Raw genomic sequence first — 18514 nt, 5'->3', positions numbered from 1 at the left:
TATTTAAATGTAAACGTAGGCATTTAAGTCATCTGTTGGCACCTTCAATCCAAAAATAGGAGTGTTTGTATCAGCCTTCAAAAGCTGAACATGCAAATTTGCCAACTGTCTTTCTGGCACGTCACCCTGTGAAACTCATCCATAACTGGGTGATTTTAAGATGAAGCACAAATAAGGTAACGTGTCAGCTGCCACTGTTGTTATGCAGCTAAAAATAGTTGGGGACTTGTGAAAATGAGTACATGCTGTAATCTGGTTGTTGTTCTTCAGGCACGTCAGATTCTGGAGCGAGAATACAATAATCTGCTGGCGCTGGGCACAGACAGGAGGCTGGAAGAGGTGAGCGGCAAATCTCACTACGTTGAAGATTATTTAATGATTTTTAGAAGCTTTACAAGAATTAAATGTTCAACTTTAGGTGGCAGAATTTAATATGTTTTCATTATCCTTTAAAACACGTTGATACACAGAAGTAGTAATAATAAGGACAACCAAGCAGGAGAACGTAGTCATAAAATTCTTTAATTTTGGAAAAGGCTACTCAGAAAAGCACATTTTGTTCAGTGGTTTTCAAACATCACACTCTAAAATTGTGTTTTTGAGCTGTAGGGCTGTTATTGTTATTCATCTTTATCTATCCATCAGTGCGACGATAAAGACTTCCGGGGTCCATCCTGGCGGAGACAGTTCCCTCCCAGGGACGTTCACGGCATCAGCATGATGCCTGGATCAGCAGAAACTCTTCCTGCCGGGTTCCGTCTCACAGCAACATCTGGTCACTCCAGAAGGCTTCCCCCCGAGGGTGAGTCTGACTCGCACACATCTCTCATTCATCCGCTGGCAACAAATGTCTTCTCAAAAGTGAAATAGTTCTATAGCTTGGTGCAACTTCAGTCAAAGTGTTATATTGTTTGAAAGCTAGACTTGAATGTCTAGCTTTTAAACAAAAAGGTTCCTGTCCACCTGTTGCACCACAGCAGATAAGAGTTTCTGCTCCTGCTCCTCAGGAGTTTTCTGACTGTGTCTTATTCTCTTTGACTGCGATGGCTGTTCTGCAGTCCTCTTTGAGGATCTGGATGATAGTCCTGACGACATGTATTTGGATTGGTTTCAAGGTCAGCTCTGCCCTCATAGTTCAGGGCTTGCGTGCTTACTAGTTCAACACTCTCCTTCCACTTTACATGATCTGTGCCAACCACTGTCCTGCTCCTTCTCTGCAAAATCATCAGCTCCAAAGATGTTTTGTTGTGTTGCAGATATTGTTATAACCTTTTGAAGTACGTGAACAATAGGTGTTTAATATTTCAAATACTAAAACTGAAAGTGTGTCAATCCTCATCCCTGTGCTATCAGAGGAGAACACTGGTTGAAAGGGGTTTTATTCTGTAACCTCATTCCATGTTTTAAGGACAACATTCACTCTTACCAAACCTGACTTTGAGCTTTGGTGTCTAAACTTTAGGAAATCTGAGCATATTTCAAAAACCTTTCACTTTTAAATATTAGAGACTAGCGTTTCCCCGACCCTGGTCCTCAAAGTGCACTGCCCTGCATGTTTTGCTGCTGAGGTAATCAATTCTTATAAAACCGGTGTGCTGGAGTAGAGGCCCATCTAAAACAGACAGGGCAGTGTACCCTAAGGATGAGTGCTGGAAAACAGACATAGATTAACAAGTTTAATTATTTACTGCAGTTATGTTGTACATGACTGGAAATCTTCCGGATAGATTTTGACCAGTGTTCTCCTTTAACAAGCTGTTCCTTATAACACACAAACAACCTTCCTGAGTTTCTCCATCTTTATTCTCCGTGCCTTCTGGTCTGTGATATCCACATTATACTAACATCTAGTCCAGTAAAAGCAAAACTTTCCTTTGAGTGATCTCAGCTTAATGGGGGGGGAGTTTACTTTAGCTTTCACATGCTTAAGTTTAGAGTTGTTTCTTCTCTAGTTGGCTCTAAAGCTGTCACCATATCAAAAGATTTTGTCTTACTGTCTCCCCCTACAGTCAGACCATCTGCGGTGCAGCGACTGGACAGCTCCACGGTGAGAACCTACTCCTGCTGAGAGGAGGAAGAGGGGGACCATAAACTGTACGCAGTATGTAACACATTGTCAAATATACAGGGTTACAGAGTAGCATATAAAACTAAATATACCGAGTGAAATATTTCTCAAGATTGACAACTTAGCGAATTTAGGAGACAGCAGAACAAATAGCAACACTTCAGAGGAAGCCTAGATGCGTTTATACCAAAGTGAATTTAGATAGTTTTACCAGCTCATATCACCAAAATAAGCCAGATGGAGACATTTATTGAAACTCATCACAAAACACTTAATTGATTTACAAGCCTTCAAATGGAAAACTAATTCACCTCTCAAAGCAGAACTGTTTGTATTGGTGCCAGCACATTTTTTAATCAAAACTTCTTGTTAAAGACATTTCACTTCTCATCAAGATGGCTGCTTTAGTTATGTTTATAAGTCATCGTTGGCGGAATCACTGACACACATGTCCATCTTCAGAGTTGAAGCTGCATTGTAGGTGTTAGGTGAAACTTGAGACCACTATTTTAGTTTACCATCAATAGCTTCCTTCACTTCTCTCTTTGATATGTTGTATCATGCATTTCTAAAGAGCTGAATACTCCTCGCTGCACTAGCTTGGGTACACAACGCCCCGCAGATTGTGTTTTATCAGATTTCCAGCAACAGATCTGTCCTACTTTACATGCTTGTTCTGATGACAAAGTTTGTTCCAGTGGATGTTGAGTTAAAAAGATGATACTGGTTTGTGTTAATTGTTTTTTTGTGAACTTAAATGTTCAGGTTTTCATTTCTCCTCATGTGCATCTTAACTGTCCTAAAAAGGCTTCTACTCCTTGGACCTGAATTTTTACCCATGGTAGGGGTGGGCTTCAATGAGGGACAGGAAATGTCCGTCATTATTGCACATCCATGTTTCTGCCAGTAAAAACTGTAATTTGGGTCAAAATCTATCCCAATACATATCTGGGGAAAGCTTCTATATTTCACTGTTTGATAACAAGTTTACTGCAGGATTTCAAGTACAAAAAGCTGGTTTTTTGACTGTTAGATGTGCATGATGAAACATGAAAGCCTCAATATTGAAATTTACAGAAAACCAACAAATTGCAAACCAGAATCTTTTCACTCTCCCCACCCAAACTTTATATCATCAGAACAATATTTGTCTACACCACCTGCTTTTGTCCAAAATGCATACTAGACATAAGTTATTGAACATTTCCTCCTTAGGTCCATAAGCAGAAAACTATCAGTTCATTGAGAGCTGATTTCAATCCATGAAGACAGTAAATGCCACAAGGCTCTGCTATACAACCAGAGAAAACACTCTACAGAACTGAACAGGGAGGAAAAATTATGCATAAGCATATTCTTCCCACATGTTGCTGGAGTATCTGAGAAACATTTTCTCCAAACATTTCAAACCAGACCACCCTAAGGATAAAACACAAGCTGAGCGTGTTCAGGCTTTTCAAATGCATAGGACAACACAGGAGAGTTCGATCTTCAAGCCAAAACTCAGCCGTCTGCCTACATCTGGAAAGATAAAGAACAGGAACATTCACATTTTGGACAAAGACCAGATTGTAAGACGGGGATAGGGTAGATGGGCTCAGAGTTTCTCTCTCACTTACAATGCAGTCTTAGATCATTTCCCCCAATTATTCAAACTTTGAAACACGTGACTGCCAGGTGGGTCAGTGATTGTCCCAGCCCATAATCAGAGCTAATGCAGCCTTTCACATGAGGTGAAATGTTTTTTTTAACAAGAAAAGGATCCCAGTTGTCATTACCTTGATGCCTGAGAATCTACACCAGGGGTGTCAAACTCCATTACTCGGGGGCTGCTCTCCTGCATGTTTCGGATGTGTTCTTGCTTTAAAACACCTGGTTTAAATGGATGACTTGTTGCCGTGCTCCTGGAGAACTTGATGATTTGGTGAGGAGGTAATTAAACCATTTGAATCTGGTATGTTGGAGCAGAAAAACCTAAAACTCCCAGGACAGTGATCCTCGAGACCTGGAGTCTGACACCCCTGATCTACACCAACATCTGGAAAGAAACTAGTAAATGGTTATTGCAGTGATCATTTTCAACAGGCCTTTTTAATTACAGACATTTTGATAAGAAAGAACCAGAAAAACAACCATTTCAAATCAAGGTGTTTCTTATGAAGGTTGTCTATTGGCCCCTCTTTTCATCCTAAACTGAAGTTACAGTCTAATGAGGTACTCCTACAAAGAAAAAGGAAAACAAATCTCTAAAGTTTACTGAGTGCATGGGGTTGAATTCTGGTACCTTATTTTGAACTGACAGGTTGTTTTTCTTCAACTGACGCAAGCAGTTGCAATAACAGAGAATTTAGTACAAGGTTTGGATTGAGGCAAAAACTAAGATATCTACACAGTTTTGTCTTAAAACCTTGTCATTTTGGTCACGAATACTTCGAATCAATGTTCAAAAAATAAAAATAGTCTAAGGGTTGTAACTTTGTGTTCCACAGCAACATAACAGTATAAAACTTATCAGCTGCAATCCTGCCTCTTCCTGCTCAACTAACTCAACATTTAAATGCTCACAACCAAACGAACCACAAAAGTGAGGGGAAGTGGGGTTATCCAAGCGTTGACTTGCTGTCAAAGAATGCCGCTGCAACTGAAGGTGTGTAAAAATATTAATCACACAACCCTATCCTTTCTATTTGCCCCTCAGCTACAGTTCTGAATGAAAATGTATTATTGGAGCTGCTGGACGGGCTGACCTGCTGAGGAACAAAAAAAAAAACAATCTGATGACACGCACTGCCAAGAAGCTCTGCTTTCCTCTCCGATTTCCTGTAACGTGGGCACCAGGTGCCGGTGCTAAACTGTCCTGCAGGCTGCCTCGTTGTCACCATTTCTACCTTTTACATGTAAAGTAACTTGTCAGAGCATAATGTACTGTGCAATTCTTCTACAAAAGATGTGTAGGCTATCTGTAAAATAATATAAATATGCCATTTTTATTATATACACAAATATCTATGTATAAAAAGATATTCAGAGTTTGTGCAAAAAAATGTCCTTGCCACCTCATTTAGTGGACCATAGAATAATATATGCTGCTCTTTAAAGTCTCTCCATATTTCTCTTGTTCCTCTAGATCATTTTGTACATATGGTTTTATTTTTTCATTGTGCTGATGATAATTATGACAATGAATTTGTGCTGAGGAAGAAACTCTGGATGTTATGTGAAAACCTGCCCTCTAGTGGTGGCTCATTCTGCCACCAACGACCCTCTAACTTTTCTTATTGACTCGGTGAAAAAAAAAAAATACAATAAGGAGCATTTTTCGGCGGATCTGTCGACACACTGGAACATGACAAGCACTTTCATACAACCGCATCAACTAAGACTTTTAGTAGCCAAGGACAAAATAAGACAGTTACTCTTACTCTGAAGTTGCACACAACTTCCTCTCAGAACGTAAAAAGCAGTACGCCATCTGTGGACCCTGTCACTTGTTGTACTGTATGTTTGTCAGGCGACACAACGACACAGCCGAGCTGGCCTTCTCCCTCACCCTTCAAATGCCATGTTAACAGATGAAATAACTGGAAGACAGACTGCTTTAGCTCATTGTGTGTGTAGAGTGTATATGACCATGTTGAAGTGAGGTGACTTAATGACAAAAAAAAACCTGTTGCTTGCTGTGACTTACATTTGGTGTAAATGTTAACTTTTTTGTTTCAGTCAGTTTTCAGGGCTACCAACTGTACAGCCCTGTTATCTGTCTTACACTTATTTCATTTGTTTTTACATCTTCAATTTGCACGAACGAGGAATCATTTTGTTTCCATTTTTTTTTTTTTTTTAAATTTATTACTTCTTGTACTTTGGTTAAAATTAAGTGGTGAGCAAACAAGTTTTCATTGTCAATAAAAAAATCTGTCAGTAAATTTTCCTATTAGTTTTCATTCGAGATGTTTTTTTTGGCTTGAGGCCTCAGTTCATTAATTATGAATCTGCAGCATGGTTGCATACACAAATGGGAAGAAAAAAAATCAAGCTGTTAAAGTAAAACAGCCTTTTTCAAGAATTTTTACTGACTTACCAATGGAGGTTTGATTTTTTAAGTACCATAAAAAGGTCAACAATTGTGTAAACTATAAAAAACTGTTTTAAATTATGAGCAGTGTTTTCTGTATCTACTTAATGCTGTTCATTTAAACATTATTTCAGATTTGATCACATCTTAGGAGTGTCTTCTTACTCAACTGACAGCGTTTTACTATACAGCAAAATGAATTTCTGGTGAGATTTCTTAAGGTTCTCCAGCATCATTTTGAGCAAAGCACAATTAATACGATGATGTCATCAAAAAAAGTCCAATGTTTTAAGGCAGAAAAGTCTTTTTTAAATAAGAAAACGTTTACCTCCCATTAATGAGATTCTGAGAGACTTCACACTCGTCTTGTCAAAGGGACCAACTGCATCATCAAGGTTCAGGCTGCATGATGTCTTAGAACTTTTTCCACTTGCCTCTCAATGTCTTTGAACACTTCTGGGTCCTCAATTGTTGGAGTGATCTGTGGAGAGAAGTGTTTTTGAAGCGCTAAGAATGAATAACCAACATACTCTAAATTGTGCTGCAAGCATTTTATAAAGTACATTTCAAACTTTTCAAAGTTTCAACCTGTTTACAGTAAAACCTAGAATTGTAAACAACTATACAGAGATTGAATCTCTCACATATTTTAACTCATTTACCTTTAGGAACTTTAACATCAACAAAATAATTGAGTTCTGACTAATCAATGTGAGACCTGATGAAGGATGCATGATGCTTAAAATGTTCTTCAAAGAGTTTCATTCTACCTTATAAGGTTTGCCGTTGATCAGATTGGCCAAAGAAGAGCGAGGGATCTTGCCAGAACGTGTTTTTGGTAATGCATGAACAAAAAGCACATTCCTAAAGGCGGCCACTGGTCCAACGGTGTCTCTCACAAGCTTGACGATCTCCTTTGTGATTTCCTCTTTAGTTTTCTCCACACCTGAGACATAGCGCATGATGCAAACAGGCAGATATTGCTTTAATACCACCCACAATTTCATGCAGCAAATATTTTTGGACCAAACCTAAGCCAGAAGGAACAGGTTGTGTGACAAAATGCTAAAACACAAGTTGGAAATTATACAATCTTGTCCTTCAGCTGAGGAAAAGAGTTTAATTTACTTCAAGTATTCTGTCACTTTAAATTCTCACCATTCTTTAGTACACACAGCGCCAAAGGAACATGACCCTTTAGTTTGTCCTCCAGACCAACCACAGCACAGTCTCCCACTGCAGAGTGCAGCAGCACTGACTGGAAAACAAACACATGCTTTATAAGACCACGTCAAAGGAAAACCTTTGGATCGTATCTTTGACGAGTGCTTTTCCTACTTCTTCTAAAGCTCCAGCAGACAGCCTGTGCCCTGCCACGTTGATGACATCATCAGACCGAGACATGATGTAAAGGAAACCCTCCTCATCCAGAAACCCTGCATCCATGGTGTCATAATACCCCTAAAATGGAAAAATTACAACATCACAACAATGCAGATCAGTTGTGCTACTTTGAAAAAATTCTGCTAAATTAGATTTTAAAGGGACAATATAAACATTTTACTTGGTTTAATTAGAAAAATTATGCATTTATATTTCTTGCAGATCCTAAATGCTGCAAATAAGCAACGTAGTTCTGCAATATTAAATTTTAAACACTAGGGGTCCACCTTTTATCAGAAATAATCCCAGTCAGTGTTAGTATACTGTTGTTCCAGTGTCAAAGAAGCAAAACTGATTAAGTCATTTTAAGACGATGTGAAAATGTTCTTGTAAGGAAGTTATAACAACTTACTGGAAACTTGGTGAAGTAGAGCTTCTTGAACAGATCCTGGTTTTGCCACAGAGTCAACGCTGCACCAGGTGGTAAAGGTAGCCTTCAGGCGGAGAAAAGTGCAAAATTTGTTTAGAAAGTAAAAAAAAAAAGGTCCCATCTGTGACAGAATATGAAAAAGATTTTCTGCACAATCCTTTACACAAAGCATCTAGCTGCATCTCCTCAGACTCGGGCCATTCCTAAAACTGACAGTTTATGAAATTCGAAAGCCAAAATAATTTGTAAAGATTTTTTTAAAATCGCAGCAGTTTCTCATGATATGCACCTCAGCTCAGCTAGACCATGCGTGACCCACAGCGAGGCACCCAAACAAACACAACTCAGACAGGAAAGGTCAGCAAGTCTTTGTTTACCAAGATAATTCCTCTTCTTATCTAGTTTTTGTATTGCTCTGAACTCCAAACCTGACTGCACTGAATAAATTTGCCTTAAGGACACAATGTCAACAGAATAAAATGTACATTGTTTTGTTTTTTTTTTCATGTTGTTGAAATGTGACTAAAAAGCACAATATTTGTTGAATATTATCCCAGCACACTTTAAAAATACATAACCACTGACTAAATTATGCTGCTTTTATTTTTTTTTTTGGTGGTTCCTATTCCAAATCAAGAGTTTTTGTTTGCCTTCTGTGTCAACAAGATTATGCAAAAAAAAAGAAACCAAATTTCCTCAACTGTGCTTCCTCACACTTGAAGCACCCATAAATTTCAGCACATTGAGATCACTTTTTCTGCCCATCATTTCTGGATCAGGATCCAATCAAAGTGTCCTAGCTGCTTATAGTTTTACAGCTTTAAAGTAAAACAACAAGGTGCACACTCCAACATGTTCTGTTGCCTCCGAGCTCAATCTGCACATTTTAAAGCGACTTGGCAAACAAGGGGACGGGATTTTTTGGAATGAAATGGAAGGAATGATACAGATTTTCTTCCAAAACAGGGAAGAACAATAACACAGCTGTTCCTGTCTGTTTCTAGCAGCTCCCCCTCTGTCACTTGATGCACTGTAGATTGGAAATCCCCCCTGCCCCCCTCCATCCCCTCAGCACCGAGTCATTACTAGCATTTAGAAAGAGCAGGGAAGTGGAGTTGGGGAGTGATAACAGATAGAACGCAGACTGCAGGAGAGGGCAGCACAAAGAACCAGAGCAGCTTTCATCAAAATCCACTCAGCTACATTTTTTTTTCCATCAACAGATTTTTACATCCTTTCCCCTCAGAATATGTCAAACTGCAAACCAGTGAATTATGTTTGTCTGTGCAGAATTCTTTTCTGTATTTTCAATGGTGTGCAAGGCTCCTCATTTGGCTTACCTCACCACGATATTTCCAAAAGTTCTTGGTTTCACCTCTTTCATGTCATCGTCGATCACTGTGACTAGAGCAAAACAAAGAAGAACAGGTAGTTTATAGTTAGACGCACTAAAAATAAAGATTAAACCTTCAGCAGAAATTTACAACAAGAGTTTAATCGATTTATGTTAATCACTAAAAAGGTATTTAATGGGTAACACTGCAGACTGGGTTACATTAATTGAAAATTTCTATAAGGATTGCTTTTTGTTCAGTTTTTTTAAAAGCTTTGCATCTTACCATTATAACCTGGAACAGGCTTGCCAGCCTGGCCTGCAGGTGGCGTGAGCGAGTTTCCCAAGCCGATACAGGAGGCGCTAATGGCTGAGCCGGTTTCTGGTGAGAGACACAACAAGATAGCTTTGTTAAAATTCCTTTCATACATCTGAGCTCAGGTCAAACCATAACAGTTTGGAATTTCTCCTGAAGCACAACAAACATGATTGTAATGTCCTGTTTACACATTAAAGCCTTAAATTGTGAAAGAGCACCTGTGCATCATTGTGTTGCATGGCTTCTGTGGGCAGCTTTAACCTACATTACACAGAACTATGACAGCTCCTGTGGGCTCGCCCCAACTCCACGGCAGAACTATGCTCCATTTACAGCAGAGGCTCGCCTGGCAGGGCTGCTCGCCCACCCAGCAATGGAATTACAGAATCAATCCAGCTCAGCAGGGAAGATTACATCAGATATAGCAGCAGAGCGCTTTAACATCTGCATCTGCTTTCTGTGTTACATTCAAATACCCGGTCTGTGAGGAGACTGTGCTCCTCATTGATCAGGGTTTGCACACAGGTTTCTCAGCACACATGCAAGAAATAAGTCTGCTTTTGTGCCTTTCATTTCCCAAACAAATCTACAAAACCCACATTATCATATTAAGCCGCTTGTTTACGGTGTTTGCAAATAAACAGACGTGCCACATTTCATTACCAATGAAACCATATGCTCGGAACCATGGAACATAAAATTTATTAAACAATAAATGCTTATTTGCTGCAATTTTATTCCAGTTAATTATAAAATGAACATGTGGTGTGAACATGTTTCTATAATATTCTTGGTGTCATACAGGATGAATTTTATTGAAGCTTTCAAAAGTAATCACTGGATGTACATCTAGAACTAATAAACTTTTTAGAAGCAGCTTAATTCAAGATGGCAGCCACACCTAATCAACCTTAGCAAAAATAGCTGTAACTCAATCTGTATCAATTTTACAGATACTAAGCTAAAATTTGGTGTGGTAGTTGCTAAGAGGCATCTTTGAGCTCTAACAGACTGTGAGATCTTGCAATATTGCATGAAATCCTGAATAATCACAAAACAGCTACAACTCTATTTCTTTGCAGGTGAATAATGTAATGTAAAACTCTGGCACAAGAAGGTTGCTATCAATATGCATTCCTTCAAAGAATGCATTTTATTTTCCTGACTACACTTTAGAAATGCTGTTTTGTTCTCTGAAAGGGCAAAAGCTAATGGGAAAACATTAAACTGCAGGACGGCTACACAAAGGTCATTTTAATCAATAGAGTAATAATGTGCAGAAAAGGAGCAACACACTAACAATTAAACCTTGAGGAAAGCTTAGGCCACAGAACTTCACTGGGGCTGTACACCTGTCAAACACTGGATGTGGGAAATAAAAAATCTGTAGAAAAAACATGCAGAGTGCAGTAGCAGAATTCAGAATGCAGAGAGGTATGGGATCAGGTATCAAGTCTGAAAGCTGCATTCAACAAGGAACAAGACAAAATAACCTAAAACCTCTGCCTTACCTACTAAAGTGAAAAAATGCAAAAAAAAAAAAAAAAAAAAAATCCCCCTGCTGCTAAAATCAAACTCAGACAGTTTTTTCCCCTGACTTCTACAGCAGGTTTCAAAGACTCAGAGGCAAGAGGCTGCACTGGTTGATGAGGTCAGGTTATTAAATGAAGATAAAACTAAGGAGCTTTGTTCAACAGGGACAATTAAACCACTTTGCAGAGGTTGAAAACTAAAACATCAACATGAGCAGGGCACTCCGATCCACCAGAAAATGTTTTTTTTTTTTTTTAATATATTCCTTAAGAAACATTTCGCCTGACCTTGTCAGAAAATGGGTAAAAAAAATAAAATACGGTTTGAATGTCTGCGGTTTCCAGTTAATACCATAAATATTTGACTAATGCATGAATTACTCATGTTCAGGTTAAATGTTACACATGCCTCACACACAGCGTGGTGTTCTAAAACTGCAAACTGTGAAACATTTCCTAATACATAGCATCCTTGTTAAATCTGTTCAAGGTCTGAGCTGTCGATAACAATTCTGACTGACTATGTTTCTGTCTAAAAACAATAAACCTTGTTGAAAGGGATACATACTGTATGTTACTTAATCTGGCTTAGATTGTTATCACAAATGGTGGGAAATGGCTGACAATGCTTTTTATGATATGACCGCAAACTGTTAAAGTGAAGCAGTGCTTTCTAAAAAAATAAATATTACATGAGGAAATTTAATCATCTTATAATATAGTCGTGCTTTATAATGATGAATAATTAGTATGCTGATCAGTATAAATGAATCTGACCTTGAAGGATACTACAAGCATCTTTTGAACGCTCTCTTAAACTGCTCATTGATTAGAGCTCAAGCCACCCCACTGGTGGTGTGTGTAAACCTGGCTGTTCATAGTAGCAGACAAGACAGATTCAGGGCCAGCCAATAAGCTTCAAACTTTAAATACAAAAGACAAAACATTGGGCACTGACATTTTACAAAGTCTGCAGCAAGACCAAAAAGGCTCTGCAGCTTCCTGGAATTAAATCTAAGACAAAGTGACACGGCAGCATTTGAAATAAAACTAAAGCATTGGGAAACAAGATATGAAGTGAAATACTTCAAGCAGCTAACAAAGAGGATTACCAAAATAAAGGTCTTAAAGTGAGCAGCAGTCAGAATGATCTCAGTTTGAATCGGTGAGAAGTTCTCATAAAGATGTCAAGCTGTTACTCAAAGCAGAGTTCATCTAAGAGATTTTCTCACCAAGTCTCCAAACCGAGATTGTTCCGACTGTGGTCTACTGTAATGACACAGACTCAGAGGTACTCCTTAAAAATCCCGATTCCAAATACTCTGAATTCTTCCTTTAAGCACAGGGAACCATAACAGGTCAGGTGACACAACAAACATCAGTTTACATTCCTCCAACCTGTGGCTGAGAACAAATCCAAAACATAATGTCACAATCTTTAAACCTGTTTACAGTGTGGGATATAAAATGACCCCATTTAGAATGAAATCCTCCCAACATGATTAATTGTCACCCATGTCTTCAAATGCTTCAAAATGAAAACAAACTGCTTCCAGTGTTTCTGTTCTGGGCATACTGAAGGACACCGGATCTGCTGGGTGACAGACAGCAACGACGAGTGAGAGGGCAGAAAGTAAAAAAAGAAGAAAATCCCCTTGAGTGTATGCATAAACATACTGTATGAACTTCAAGCTGCATGGCTGTGTGTTTATCAGATTAACAGGAAGTCACTTTCACGTACATTTCGACACAAGTCTCTCAGCCCTGACCTCCGCCTCTTCCTTTTGGTCCAACTTTGCTCTCTCTCTCCTTCTGTATACAAACAAATCAATCTTCCTCTGGCCTGCTGGAGATTAGTTTGGTCAGTTAGAGAAACAGTGTGTGTGATGAATGAGTTGAGAGGGGGAACGGTTGTCGGGCATGTCACACGGGAATAGCAGGAAAAGAAATACGGTGGCATGTTTAACACAAAGAAGTCGCTTTGAACAGTTCGGTGCTAGTAGCTTGGAGGGAAACTGCCGCTGACAAAAGTTCTCAGAAGAAGAAAGATCTTTGCATGTCTTTTTCCCCTCTTCAAATCCTACGCTTTTCACAAAAAAAAAGATGAGCCTTCACCTCAAACAATCTAACAATTCTCTGTCTTTAAGACTCACAGGAAAAGCAGCCAGGGTTGGTTAAAGAGGAGCAAAAGGGGTTAATGTCACTGCCAGGTCAAACGTCACTATATGAAGGCTGAAAACCCGTCAAAAAGAAGCACATTCATAACCTATTTTGTATTGGTAGAAATATTTTTCAACTGTATCAGTTTAGAGTGCCTTGCAGTAGGCAGCCATTTTGAGCTTTGCTGCTTACATAGCTCTGGATTTACTGTGTTGATTCAAATTAGCATGTAGCTGGTTTGAATAAATATTTTCAAATGAAACGGAGCATAAATTATGTTCTGATCTCTTCTTGCCTGCTGCAAGACTTTTTCAGGTTCAAACGAATTGCTGAATAACAACATACATGCCAAAGAAACTGAAAAGAAACAGAAATTTGTATTACTGTGTCTACATAATTGTAAAATATGAATTAAAATGTATGAAGACAGGATAAATGTTATCTTAGAAAGAAAAACTTTCCAACATTTCCTCAAATTATTAGCCAGTTTAACTGTTGCCAAACTTCCTATGACAGTAAGGAGAAAATGAGAGCTTCAGGCTGAGCTGGAGTTATACAATATACAGCAAAGCACACTGAAACTGCAGATTCCAAGAGGCAGCATCATTGAAAACTAGGCTCAAAAAGCAAAGAGAAAGGTTTGCAAAATCGTCCAGATAAGCCACATCACTTTTCAATAAACAGAGGAAATGGGGAAAAAAAGACTATTGCATTGCAGTGGATCTCTGTTCAATTAAGTAGACAGTCGCAAACTTCTGAACATGTTAGAAAAGAGTTGCCATTGTGCAACAGTTTGAATGCTTATCAGAAACTGTCAGCAGATGGCTCAAAAGGTTTCTCTGACTTTTAACATCTGACCTGCACTTTTTTCAATATTTCCATTGCTGGGAGGTCAGCAGAGACGCCAACTCTGACAGTAAAACAGACAAACAAAACGAACTTAATGTGAAATGTGCAGCAGCCCAAACAGAAATAGCTCAGAATGTTCTCTTTGTACATCATACATATGCACAGTGGTGCTTGAAGCTGTCTGTGTGATGTGTGGTTGCTGGGGTAACTTGGTCAGGAGCTAAAAAAGAAAGGCGACCCAAGGTCATCGTAAAAGACAGGTGTGCTGTGGGAAGAACAGAGGATGAGAACAGAGAGAACACGCTGCAAAGCTGCCCTATCTATTTTTAATTATTTTTTTATTTCATGAAACATGTTTAAGCTTTTCAGTTTTTTTTTTTTAATTTGCACAAAATATCTCCAACAGTGAAACACAAAAGCCATAATGCCAAGAACCGAGCTTTTCTTCAGAAGAGGATGCAATTATTAGATGTTAGTGATGCCACCTTTCAAGGACACATATGTAACAGATTAGATATCACACACAACAAGCACCTCCATGCACACATCTCATTTACTGCTGAAACCCAACAGGTAATTCCTTTCCATCAACTAAAAACATTACATCTCCCTAACCAGCTTGGCTCATTTGCTTGGAGCCAGGGTTTATGCATATAAATTCACTTCTTAACTTGCTAATGAAGATCCCCCCCTTACCCCCATCTCGTGCCTTAAAACCCTCAGCAGATAAATGCAACAATAGCTTGGAAAGAATGCTGTGAATTTATTTATTTATTTTTTATTTTTTTTAGATTAGGGAGCCAATGACAGCCCCTCCCAGCAGACAATAAAAAATGTGGCACCACAGCTCTCAGATGTAAAAGGCTAATTATAAAGTCCAACTTTTAGATTTCTCAAAGTCAAATTAACAGCCAGATAACGTGGTTGGGAATTGAATCAGTCCATCATGTTCACTCACACTTAAACTTGCCCAGCAGTTCTGTGTCGACCAAAGAAAAAAGCCCAACACCAACAATCGGGGCACGTTTCCACCTATTCTGGGAAAGTTGGACTCATACCTCAGTCAATAAAAGGATTCACTTCCCATGTGTCTATACTGGGATAAGTCAGATTAAGGTCACAAGAAACTTGCTTAGCATTTACTGACAATTTTGTTTAATCAGCTAAATGTGGGTGCTTGCCCCTAAAAGGCCAATATGGTGATGTGCAAAGATTTCAAAACAGCGCCACCAGTGGGTGGAATCATGGTGGCTACAATAATTTCTGTAGAGGTTATGGTAACTGGTTGGGATTTCTAATGCCTAAAATGCTAGTTATGAGGAGATAAGTCTGTCTTTCACACTACTAATGATAAAACATTTGCCCAAATACTCCAACAAATGCCTGCCTTCAAGCTTTAAATGGAGCCACATGGCTCAGCTTGAGTTTTTACAAAGTGCAGTTTGCTATGACATACACAATAACCAGCAACCTGTTTAATTTATTGGTAGCTATTTTTATTATTATTCAAAAAGTTGTTCTGAGAAGTCTGCATGTTGATGAATAGCTTTGTTACAAATAAGACTGAATCCATTTTTAACCATATTGCTCTATTGTTGACCCAGAGCATTCTTTTTAAAGTCAAAATGTATGTTTTGGCTCATTAATTGTGCAACACATTATATTAATTACATTTTGATTAAAGGGAATCTTGAATAAAAGAAAACTTAACCCTCCTGCTGAGATTTCAGTTTTAAAACTGAAGCCTCGTTGGTCGATATTTTTCCCGTATTATTCCATTCATAAATAAGTTTAAAAAAATTATTAGTTCTATGATTAGTTGAGAACTGGATGCTTCTAATAAGAAGGAATTATGCCTTTTGTTCTAATCTTTCTGTTGAGCTCTTCAAACAGATTTCTTCCTAACTTTTGAGCTCTTGTAATACCTTTTAGGTGAGCTGTTGAAAGCCTGTTTTTCTTCAGAATCTGTACATTTGCCCTTTGTGAACCTTCTTACACTGGAGGCAATGTGTATGAACCTGTATCAGCTCTGTTTTTGGTCAGGACCAAGGAGAGTAATATTGCTGCTGCTGCTGCTGCTTTGAGAAGGTCAAGTTGATGTTTTATGATAAAAAGAGAAAGAAACAAATTAGCAGGAGGACGGGAGGAAGTCAGACAAAAACAAACACCTGAAACGTAAGTCCATCGGTCTGTCACCCCTTTCTGCAAGCAGCCAAAACCTGCCGACTGGAAACACACATTTGTTGCCAGGCAACACCCGTGACATCAGCAACCTTCATCCTCAGCCTTCTCCACTTCCTACCAATGGCACTTGAGTCCTAAAATAGCGCAGAGATTATCGTCAAAGTTCAAAATGGCAGATATATTCTCTTATATACATAAAGGGGGAAAGTGATCCGGGCTGGGTCTGGTGTCTGATTGGTGCGAGTCTGCAAAGGGTGTCAATTAGTATATAGGAAAACAGCATCTAAACACATGCAGGATAAGGGTGAAATCGTGAGGAGAAAGTGCAGGTGAAATAATAAAAAAAAAACAAAAATCAGGCGTGTCTCTCAGTTAATGAATCAGGATGAATCAGTGCATGAGACGACAGGAAGGCTGAAAAATGATCGAGTCAGCTGCACACGAGAATAACAAGCACACCAGCCTCCTCTGCTCTGAATTAAACTAATCTCCACTGCACCGGCAAGAATCCCAAAAGTAAAGCACAGCCTCAGAAGTCATTTGTAATCTCTGAGCTTGTTTCTACAATTAAATATTTCCAGTAACGTGTAGATTTAGTGTTGTGAGAAAATTATCATAAATGCCAGCCAGTGTGATACAGAACTCCTGTTCTCTGCAGTGAGTCATGGCTTCATCGTGACAAACTGGATGTTTTGTGCCAGCCGACCATTCAGAGATCTCTGTTTACCGATCAGCTGTAGCTTAGCGTGCTGCTGTAATCTACAAGAAAACAAACTAAATAGTTTCTAATTCTTTCAGAAGATTAAAAACTGGCACAGTTGATAAGAGTGTTCCCAGAGGAGGGGGATGTTGTTACAGATCTTAAGTCATCTTGTAACAGAAATAAGAAAAATTTGTTGGATCAAGACATTCTACAATATTTCTACAGAAACACTACACTGATCTAAAAAAACTGTCAAAAAGAGTCATAAGAAGAGGCTCAACATCATGTCATGAAATTAAAATCCAGCTATAAATATTTTTGTTCACTTTAAGTAATCCAGAACTGAAAACCAACTACTAACCAGGTACATGCAAAGACTTAAATATGCATTTTAATCAGGAGTTCTACATAAATTCCAATCAGGATATCTCACATCAGAACCTTAACCCATAGTATTCTATTTTTAATGTTTTAGGGGCCATTCCCTTCAATTATTTTTCTCATATTTGCTCATAGTTCTTATATTTTTTCCCATGTTAAACCCATTTTATAGTTCTTAAATGTTTTGAGTCAAATGTTTGTAGCTGCAAATATCTGAGTACTATGAGCAAAAAAATAATAATAATTAAGAATCAAGACAAAAAGTGTAAAATTTTAAAAGATAAATCAAATGTCTGAGTATAAAAAAGTGATCTAATGTTAAGCTGAAAAGTTACACAACTAACATCTTGCTGATGACAGCCCTGATATGACTACTGTACAAATGTAAGGAGCCTTATGTAGAGATGCTGTGTCTGAGCAAAAGACTATCATAGAATGATGCAAAAATGCAATCGATTCCTATAATCCTTTGTAAAAGTTGACATTTCCAAATGTAATTAAGGCAATAAAGGTAAGTTTCAGAAAATGAGTTTGACATTACAGGGATTTGCAAGAAATGGACAACCAGTTGACTTATTTATTAACACATGTGTGGTAACTAATATTTTGGGGCAAGTATTCAGCAGATGTGCAACTTTAAAGATTTAGTTCAGAGATTAAGAAAGTATAATGCATCACAGAAAATTAAACCAAGTCATACTAACAACAACAATCAAACAAAACCCTGGGGGTTTTAGTACAGTGGTTCTCATATTGGGGACACAACCATTCTGATTTTCAAATTTCAGGTTTAAAAACTGTGAGTAGAACTAATGTTTAGACGTTTCCACTCTGACTTGTTTTTGTGATGGAGCAGATAGAGTGTGAATGCACATTCTAGCAATGAGCACTAGAGAGAGAAGAGGAGACAACACTTTAAATCATTGACCCCCCCCAGTCGGAGTTATTGCAGATCGGAGCCGGACACTCAGCATATGGGTGGGCTGATAGGCCACTTTTACTCACAGCATGCACAGGTGCATATGGACAAAAAGACTGCTTCAAGTCAAAGAAGGATGGAGGACATCCTGTCTGTTGGAACTGCAGTGAACGATAAG

General features: G+C 38.5%; 2 protein-coding genes across 22 annotated transcripts in view; one reads left to right on the top strand and one right to left on the bottom strand.

Annotated features, from left to right (window-relative positions):
* The window catches only part of ppfia2 (PTPRF interacting protein alpha 2), a 132982-nt gene extending 127577 nt beyond the window's left edge, over positions 1–5405 (top strand). For 9 of the 20 annotated variants that reach the window (XM_025004933.2, XM_025004934.2, XM_037981311.1 and 6 more), the window contains 3 exons: positions 271–339; positions 646–802; positions 1059–3557. In XM_025004933.2, coding sequence (XP_024860701.1) covers positions 271–339; positions 646–802; positions 1059–1276 — 444 coding nt within the window. In that variant the 3' untranslated portion in view covers positions 1277–3557. Of the gene's footprint in view, positions 1–270; positions 340–645; positions 803–1058; positions 3558–4766 lie in introns of those variants that run through there. The other 11 variants (XM_025004940.2, XM_037981315.1, XM_017411540.3 and 8 more) reach the window with 9 other exon arrangements.
* Positions 5406–5861: 456 nt separating this feature from the next.
* The window catches only part of acss3 (acyl-CoA synthetase short chain family member 3), a 42611-nt gene continuing 29958 nt past the window's right edge, over positions 5862–18514 (bottom strand). For both annotated transcript variants that reach the window (XM_025004946.2, XM_037981316.1), the window contains 7 exons: positions 9576–9671; positions 9297–9360; positions 7939–8020; positions 7482–7604; positions 7302–7401; positions 6914–7089; positions 5862–6624 (listed from right to left, as the gene is read on the bottom strand). In XM_025004946.2, the coding sequence (XP_024860714.1) occupies positions 6541–6624; positions 6914–7089; positions 7302–7401; positions 7482–7604; positions 7939–8020; positions 9297–9360; positions 9576–9671 (725 nt within the window). In that variant the 3' untranslated portion in view covers positions 5862–6540. The remainder of the gene's footprint in view (positions 6625–6913; positions 7090–7301; positions 7402–7481; positions 7605–7938; positions 8021–9296; positions 9361–9575; positions 9672–18514) is intronic.

Source organism: Kryptolebias marmoratus, linkage group LG18 (genome assembly GCF_001649575.2).
Source record: "Kryptolebias marmoratus isolate JLee-2015 linkage group LG18, ASM164957v2, whole genome shotgun sequence".
NCBI classification, from domain to species: domain Eukaryota; kingdom Metazoa; phylum Chordata; class Actinopteri; order Cyprinodontiformes; family Rivulidae; genus Kryptolebias; species Kryptolebias marmoratus.
Note: the sequence above shows the minus strand (reverse complement) of the source record. Positions and strands in the feature narration are given on the sequence as shown.